At 39.2% G+C, this 9223-nt stretch overlaps 1 protein-coding gene across 1 annotated transcript; it reads right to left on the bottom strand.

Moving 5' to 3' along the window:
• Window positions 1–793: 793 nt before the first annotated feature.
• LOC140426957 (interleukin-8-like) lies at window positions 794–2626 on the bottom strand. The gene is made up of 4 exons (XM_072512268.1): window positions 2515–2626; window positions 2202–2331; window positions 2034–2114; window positions 794–1539 (listed from the first exon to the last, which is right to left on the bottom strand). The coding sequence occupies exons 1-4, from the start codon at window positions 2576–2578 to the stop codon at window positions 1512–1514; spliced, it is 303 nt and encodes a 100-aa protein (XP_072368369.1). The 5' UTR covers window positions 2579–2626; the 3' UTR covers window positions 794–1511.
• Window positions 2627–9223: the final 6597 nt, after the last annotated feature.

Below are 9223 nucleotides of genomic sequence, written 5' to 3'. Positions count from 1 at the left end.
GGATATCCTGAGGTCACAAAAGGTGCCAAAAAGGGTTGATAAGTGAATTTATAAATTGAGAGTACAAACCTATAGAAAATAAGAACATATATAATTTGGAAAAAGAAACTAATGTCTGTCTGATTTGTTTTCGTTCTTCAGAAGCTGGAGTAAAAGGCATAAATGTAACATAATTTTGTTGACTACAGCCATTAATTTCACTAAGTTGTGAAAGTGTCTCACTTCATGCAGTGGCTTGCTCAGAGAGAAATGTTATTAATGTTAGACGTAAAGCCAGAAGGAGGTGTGAATCATTGATTTTTTTTCTTCAATTTCTTCCAGCAACATATCGTTCAGCAATTTTTATCATCATCCTGCTTCAGCACTCTTACTTTCACTGTAGAATTGCCAAAGGGATAAACCATTTTCCAGAAAAGAAAAACTTGTGTATTAATAGTTGAGAGAAATCCAGTGTGTAAATGAAGACTTACTACCTGATCTTCTACATAACATGTATGCCTAATGGACAACAGCCCTTGGGAAATTCACAGGACAGACACCGAGATTAAAGCCATTTATATTTCTGCTTTTAGTTACCCCACTTGAGAGCAGTTCCAACACCACCTCAGACACTTAATGCCACCTATGCCAGTAGTTATGATGGGGGAATCAAATAGGCATCAACGACATTCGGTAACTCAGGACTGCAAAACATGAGATCTTGACTTTCAAAATTCCAGCTCTTAAATTTTTTAACTTTATTTTAATTAGGGCACTGTATTTATTCTATATAGTTTAACTTTTCAAAAGATTATAAATTAGAATACTCTTTTTTTATATGAGCATTTTATTCAATAGGTGAACACATTAAACAATACTACATTTGGAACATGAAAATGTGATTTCATTATGGTGCTCATCGTTCAATTCAAACTTTGATTTCTGAATGATCACAAATTAATTTAGTACATGCAAGCAATGCAGTCACTGATTTTTAAAACACAAATTACAGATATATAGCAATTACAGAAATGTAGATTTGTTTCAAAAATTATTTTTTAAAATTTCCACTCGTATGATTTGACTTGATATAATTGATTCAACAAGTGATAAGTTGACAGTACAAAGTGATGTACGTGAGGAACATTCACAGAGCAATCCTCATGATAAATGCGTAAATAATAATAGAATTTTGACAATGAATTGATGCTGTCTTGCTATAACAAACATTAATACCATCAACTATTATCTAACATAGCTTATTTGATCAGAAAATAGCTTAATTAATTTGGTTTCTAATTAATTAACTTGACAAATAATCTAAAGTATGCTTAGATGAGACATTGCAAATAACTTTGTTTACTATTATTTGTAAGGTCTACAATCCCGAGACCATAATTGTAAATTTGATTTAATTTGCTTAAAAACTGTCAATCTTAAAACATCAGCTTTGCAATTCTTTACAAATGAGAAAATAATGGTTCATCGAGCTAATTTCTTCAGTCTCCTCGTTTCAGCATTATTCACTTTTGTCAGTTCTCTTTTGTAGTTCTCTTCATGCTGTAGAGATGATTTTTTTTATTGTAAATATGAGCAGTCATGAAAAGTTGAGTAAATAAAAATTTTAGCTTTTGAAAAACTTATTTTGCTATTTTATTTTAAATTTAACTTTAACCCGAGGCTATTTTATAAAGTCAATTCATCATCACCAATTGATTAGAAAAGTTCTGTAGAGGTGTCAATGGACAAATAGCTGGTACCTCTACCAGTATGATTTAGAACATCTGCACCTATTTTCATTTGTGCAGTACAAGTAAACAATTATGTCCCGATTATAAAGTGCAGCTTTTGTATTTAGCTCCTATATAGATGATATAACTCTGTTCATCTGGTCAAGTCAGAAACAAGGTAAAGGTTTATAGCCTATCCTTGGAGCTGTGCTACTGCCCGCAAACTGGTGAACAATTTAGTGCCACCATAAAGTCATATTTCATAAATTTCTGCAAGAAGCTTTAAAAATATAAAATGAGGAGTGAATATTGTATTTACTGTACCTCTCCATATAGTTAATGATATTCTTTCCAATTTCAGACTTCGGGTTCAAACAGGTTCTTCTACCATTTCGCAAGGTGACACTGTAAAGTGAGGGGCAAGGATAATTAATGAAAGTTTTATTTCATCTTGAATACATTTTATGGTGAAATAGGTAAATGATGGCTTACATGATTTCCACATTTTCACAAAAATTCTGTTTCAACAGGATTTTAACATTGCTTATTTTCATTGAAGGGTGTAACGAGTTTATTGTCTCGATGCATTTACAACGACTCTGGCTAGGCAGGCGAGGTTGAGCTGAAAAATAAAATAAAAAAGGCATTAAATAACTACTACCGAGACTTTGTAAACCAAATTCATTCTTCTCGAGTAACATTCATTTCTTCCATCTGAAGTTAGAATCTAGTTTAATGTTTATCAGAACTTTCCAAAATATTTTTTAAAAAGCAGAATACATAAGTTAAATCCATAGCACCTTACCCTCTGCAAATGCCAGACATAAAACAATAAATGGCAACACATTGAGTAACAATTTGCTGACCATTTTCTGTCAAATCCCTCCTACTTCCTCTTCAGCTTCAGATGTTTTTGGTAATGAGTTGAAACCCAGTAGATGAGCCTCCTTTATATAGGCTGTGTGGTTACATTTGCCAAGACAATTGGATAACATCAAATGCTTACGTAATTGGAAATATACAGTGGGGGGAAATGTCATTTTTGCAATGGAAATTCTATCATAAAATCAAAATTACCTCCTTGACTAGGAAAGTAGATAGTTTAAAATGAAAGTTGATGATGTGATTATTAAATGCATCGATATTTAAAAGAAACTGATGAAATAAGTTAACATTGAGGTTGGTTATGAGTTTTGTTTAATATTGTCATGTACAAGTTCCAATCCAACAAAAAACTGAATGATGAAATGGCACCCAAGTGATATGTAAAACTATGTAAGCTTAGCTTGAAGTTTATTATTAGATTATGGAACTTAACATTCGAAGAAGTGAGGAGACAGTGGCATGGTGATAATGTCACTCGACTACTAATCCAGGGACCCAGGGTTCAAATACCACCATGACTAATGGTGAAATTTGAATTCAGTGAAAACCTAGAACGAAAAGTCTAATGATGACCATGAAGTCATTGTCAATTGTTGTAAAATCCCATCTGGTTCACTGATGTTTTTAGGGAAGGAAATTGCCATCCTTACCTGGTCTGGCCTACATGTGACTCCAGGTCCAATGTGATTGACTCTAAAATGCCCTCTGAAATGTAGAACAGTTAGGGATGGGCAATAATAAATTTACTCTAATTTCTCCGACATGCTTTAATATGGGTATATACAGTGTGATGTAGCCTAATTTAAATTTTATGAACTTTTTGAAAAAATTATTTCGTTGAATATTTAACTCTAGCTCTTAGTCTATCTGCAATGCCAGTCTTGTTGTTAACTAGAAAGAGTTTATATCAACTACATCATGGGGTGGAATCTTGTTGTAGTGTTGGGGGTCTCGCCTGCCAGCTGGAGAGTCAGTGAGAGTCCTCCAGTGCCTCTTTTTACGAAACCCGTCAAACCACGTGCCAATTGGGCAATGGCGGTCCTTACCCTGGAATCAAGGCCCTGGGAGTGGAATTCCTATCTAGCGAGATCTGCTGGCTAATCGGAGGCTGGCAGCTCTTGTACTCAGCAGCACCACTGAAGAGGCCATGGCTACTGCCAGATGGGCATACTGGGAATCCCAGGTGGCAGAACACTCAGACTACAGGTAAATATTGTGGGGCGGCGTTGTATTTTTGCAGGGTGGGGGTAACTGGGAGAGGGGTAGGGGGTTCGGAAGCGAGGGCAGGGGTTGACTCTGTGTCCCGCCTGCCACCTTCGCAATATCCAGTCTCTCAATCTGGTTGCCTTTGGGTGAAAGACTATTCCCCCACCCCTCAGTCCCAGGTGACAAGTGGCCTGCACAGTTTCACCTGTTATGCACACCACATGGTGACAAGTCATTAGCCACTTATGTGCCTCAATTAGCCGTAAGCTAGGAAGGTCAACAATGGACTCTTCCCCTTAATCCACCCCATGGTCCCGCCTCCCCACCACTATAACCAGAGCTTGCTTCTGGTGGAGGCAGAAAGACAGCGGAGTTCAAGTTTGTCACTATCTGGGCAAAATGATTGTCCTTCCAAGCTCGCCACCAACAAGAGTAGAATATTTCGCCCCATAAAGTGAGCCTTTTAACAACATTTGTTAAGTACAAATTTTGACATTATAAATTATATGTCCTTTGAAAATTATTTTAATTTTGGTTTTAAAAGCGAAGTGCAAACTTTTTAACTGAAAAATATTCAACTAATAAAACAGAACAAAATACATTCTGAATTTATAATTTGCCGGGACTCAATTACATAATTTCAACTTTAATCGCTGGCTTGGTTAAAATTATGATTTTTATATTTAGTGATTGTGCATAATGTAATTATATTTATTTCTTTGGGAAAAAAAGATGTTCACAAATAGCGATCATGTTTGATTTAGAGATAACAATTTGACCCTCACAGCCAGGGGGCAATAAAGACCTGTTGCAACCAACTGCAAGTTTAAAAATTTCAAAACATTTAGAAGGTCTACACAAACAATAGTTAACGTGCTTTTCAGTGCGATAAACTATAATGATACATGCAATTAACATTTTAAAATGTTGACATTTCTGCCTTTGCCTATTTGTTAAAGATGGATCAAAATAGTATCATTAAAAACACATGTAAATGTCTCTACATAAAATTTATACGGCTAAGTATAAGCCACTTGGTATCAAAATAGCCTACGAATGTGCATCTATTCTTTCACTCCATTGATCATGCTTCCAGTTATCCAATATTCCTTGGTTCCACTGAGTGTCTTTGAGTTTTATTTAACGCCATTTGCAAATATTATACATAAAACATGCACTGGCAGTATGTATTTTCTTTTCAATTGATTAACATTTAGGGTGTTTCGTCTATTCTTGCATGGGGATTGTTGGCTAGGTGATAGAAATCTAACTTTTTAATATGTAATAAGTTTAAAGGAAGAAATGGTTTAGAAGTAAAATGGTTTATTAAAATGGTTTATTAAAGTCACACATTTCAAACATGACAGTGAAAACTGCTAAATAACATGGGAATGATCAGATTAAAATAGGCTAGACAGAGGCAAGGATACATTTTGTTAGTATGAAAATCTGGGCAATGTTCCGAGTCCAGTTTTCATGGCAACAGATAAAGCTTGGTGGGAAAGCAATATCTCAGTCATACCATATCGAAATTTGATGAACAGACATTTCAATCTAATTGAATGAACTATAATTATTATGACCCACTCACAGCCAGAAAGGGGACAGAACATTGACGATAGCAATTACCTTAAAGCTAGGTGCCCGTTTTGAACAATTCATCCCGGGATCATCTTACTTAATTTCTGAAACTATTTCCTGTGCTTGCTTTGAAAGCCGCCATTTTGTCTATTTCCAACTTCTCTGTATTGTGTATTTTGATTTTAAGAAATTATCAAGAACTGTAATTTGTATTGAATTCAACTCAGTCATCTGTATTTGCTTGGACAAAACAAACTTTCTAAAACTCTGTATTTGCAAGCAAACTGACCTGATCAAGAGACATTTTAAAACTGACTGAATAAAGCTACAACTTACTCCAGGCATGAAGCTCTGTTTTGTGTTCTGTCGAGTGATATGAGTGCGGAGACACATAGATATATTAACCAAGTACAGATCTATCACTAGGTCAGTATTTATATTCCCATTCCTAATTGTCCTCAAAGGTGCTAGGCCACCTTCTTGAACCACTGCAGTCCACATGGTGCAGGTACACCCACAGTGCTGTTAGCGAGGGAGTTCCAGAATTTTGACCTACCTGTTTTCCAGCTCTGTTTGAACATTTCATGTTTCTCCCATCAAATTTCAAACCACTAAGAACATTTCAGAAATCAGCAATTTCTGAAAATATGCATTCACTAACAGGCACAAAGGACCTGCAGTAAGAGTCTTCTAATGCTTTTCAGTAAACCAACAGTGAAGTGTGCAAAGTAAGTGCGAAATAGATTGATGCCAAAGATAAAACACAGATGAAAATCAATTTATTGCAGGAAGCCTAAAACACAAACCGCTTGTTCTCTTTTTGGAAATGGTTGCCAAGTTATTGAGAAGGAAGGATTTGAAAGAGTAGGATCATTTGTATTGAAAGAAAGTGAAGTGTATAGCTGTTCTATTATCTGTATAACATCAGCGAGTCTAAGACATGGAAGCGTGTATTATTACACTTAATATCAATACAGTACCTAAATGAGTATGATGATTACTCAAATGTACAACCTGCTTTTTCAGATAGCAAAGTGAAATCATTCACTCTTAAACAAGTTTTGAAGTGTAGGGGTGAAATTCTCCCAAGAAATGACTAAGTGTCATTTTGGGCAGGAATCACCCCGCGATGTATGGCCGTGAACCAGATTGCGATTCGCCCACACTTAGTCAGTCTCTTGGTGCTTGTGGAAGTTCTCACTGAAATATCCCACACTTGGAATTTTTCTGGATTGGGGAACTAAAGATGCCTGCAAGACCGGCTCCTCCGAGGTCAGGGTGCCCAGAGCTCAACGTTAAGTTGAAGGTCCCCCACAGTCCCCACCACAGACATCGTGACCAGTAAATCTCCCCACCCCACCGCTGACATGGGCAACAAACCCAATTCTCGACCCTGCAGGGGCAATCTCCCCCATCACTAAATGACCACGTCACCAACCATCCCCCTCCCCTCGTACAACCACGCAGACACATGGGTCACCAGCCCCACCCCCATCCATCCTTGTAGATCATCCACCCTCCCTTTTCAGGACCCCCTATGTATACACTTCAGCCCCCCTTCACCTTCTCACGCTTGTAGCCACCTGAGTTGGCCACTTCCCGACTTAAAATCGAGAACCGCAAAGGCTGAAGGGAAATTCAGCCAACACAGGCAAAAACTAGCAGGTGCAGGTTTACTGTGTATTAGATTCTGCAGAAATGCAGACAGCATCGATACAAGCAGCCATCTGTATAGTAATGTAGCAGCCATCTACATAGTAATGAGCGATCCCCGTGAACAATCGAAACATTTTAAGGTAAGCCAAGCCAGACTCCTTGGCGCCAGCAGGAGCCAACACAAAAGAGGTTAATGGACACTTAAAGACCGCCCAACGATCAGGGAACAGCTCCAGTATTGGAGAAATTGAACCAAGTGATTGGAACCAAGCCCAATCACTTGAAACCAGGTACGGGGTCTGCCCCGAAGGGCGGGAAGCCCCTGGGGACTATAAAGTAAAGCCCCCAAGTTCAAATCGTCCTTCTTGACAGGGTCACTCAGCAACGCAAGCCAACCCTTGACAGTGACCTGTCCAGCTGCCTCCAAAGAACGTAAGTTTCAAGTCAACGCTCACTACGAGATTATCATAGAATGTACAGTGCAGAAGGAGGCCATTCGGCACATCGAGTCTGCACCGGCTCTTGGAAAGAGCACCCAACCCAAGGTCGACACCTCCATCCTATCCCCATAACCCAGTAACCCCACCCAACACTAAAGGCAATTTTGGACACTAAGGGCAATTTATCATGGCCAATCCACCTAACCTACACATCTTTGGATTGTGGAAGGAAACCGGACCACCCGGAGGAAACCCACGCACACACGGGGAGCATGTGCAGACTCCGCACAGACAGTGACCCAAGCCGTAATTGAACGTGGGACCCTGGAGCTGTGAAACAATTGTGCTATCCACAATGCTACCGTACTGAGATAGGCGCTCCTAGCTACCAGTCCATACCAGCTTTTGAATCCCGCAGATTCAAAACCCGAACCTGAACAAAAGGCCATTTGTTCCCCTGTCCTGGTGCGCCAGTCCGAAGCTAAGTATTGGCCAGTTAGTGATAGAAATAGCTTAGAAAGTAGAGTTTATGCATGAGTAGCGATTTACTGTGTATAATAAATGTGCTTTGATTTGAATCTTATTAATTGGTGTATTGAGTTATTGATCATTACTCGAACTTGAACCTTGTGGCGGTATCATAAAGATACCTGGCGACTCTAGAGCAAAGGTTATAAAACAGAGCCATTTGAACCAACCAAAAGTTAACAACATATTACTGGCGACATCCTGACGAGACCCGATGTCGAAGTGGCTTAACCACTCCGGGAGAACCCAAAATTTGAACTAGAAATCCAATTGGGAACAGAAAAACCACAAGTGCTCAAGCAGTTCTGATCAATCCTCATAATTCAGAAGTGCATAACTAACAGGGCGATAAGGTAATACTGATAGATTTTTTGTTGCGACAAAACTGTTGGGAGTTTGTATTCCGGAAAATAGCGAAAGCCATACCCGTAATTACAGCACCGCCTTAATACCCCTTGTTCCAAATTTTAAGAGAAGTATTCAGAGAGAAAAGATGGCAATGCAGGCAATGCAACGCCTCATGAACCCTGAAGAATTCGTGGTTGTAGCGACCAGCAGCAGAGTAGGACAGTGTCCCGTTTGGGAAGAGGAAGGAAATCAGAAAGTACCTCAAAGGGAAAGGATGGCCTCTTTGCAGCGAATTCTGTGAAAATTAGGACATACTTGGTGGAGGAACCTGAGCAAGATTCACAAGAAGAGCTTAGGAAAAGCTCGCAAGCCGATGGCAATCGTGTCCTGTTTGGCACAATTGTGAGGCACAGAGGAGGTCGTTAGGATGCTCCGAAGAGAGATAGAAGGCATACATCGAATGAGCAAGGTCGATGTCAGTGAGATAGAGAAAGAAAATATAGAATTAAGAAGGAATTTGGCAGCAAAGGACGGAGAGGTGGATGATGCCAAGTGGGCACACTAGTCTTGTCTGGCGCACCTAAGCAGCTTCCAATCCCAGTACGAAAAGGCCTATCAGGACACGCAACGTGCAGTCCTGGTACGAGAGGAAACCGAGAAGCAGGTAGAGGCATTGCAGAGGCAGTGTAGTGACCTAAAGGCAGCGTTAAGAGCACTCCATGCTGCCACCACGGAGCAAAGACAAAGCTCATTAGACCACGCAAAGTGCCAGAAGCAGATTGCAGAATTGCAATCTCTCCTTTCAGTTCAAAAAGGATTCCAGGAAACCTTTGGATCACAGTTAGATGAGGAAGATGGCCCTGATTGGGA

Source organism: Scyliorhinus torazame, chromosome 7 (genome assembly GCF_047496885.1).
Source record: "Scyliorhinus torazame isolate Kashiwa2021f chromosome 7, sScyTor2.1, whole genome shotgun sequence".
NCBI lineage: Eukaryota > Metazoa > Chordata > Chondrichthyes > Carcharhiniformes > Scyliorhinidae > Scyliorhinus > Scyliorhinus torazame.
This window is presented reverse-complemented; position numbering and strand designations above follow the sequence as displayed.

Excerpts from the sequence above, each read along its gene's own strand:
- LOC140426957 (XM_072512268.1), bottom strand. The coding sequence starts at position 2,578 with ATGGTCAGCAAATTGTTACTCAATGTGTTGCCATTTATTGTTTTATGT. Across the intron at positions 2,332-2,514 it reads ATGTCTGGCATTTGCAGAGG|CTCAACCTCGCCTGCCTAGC; the intron begins GTAAGGTGCTAT and ends TTTATTTTTCAG. Across the intron at positions 1,540-2,033 it reads ATCATTAACTATATGGAGAG|CATGAAGAGAACTACAAAAG; the intron begins GTACAGTAAATA and ends TCATCTCTACAG.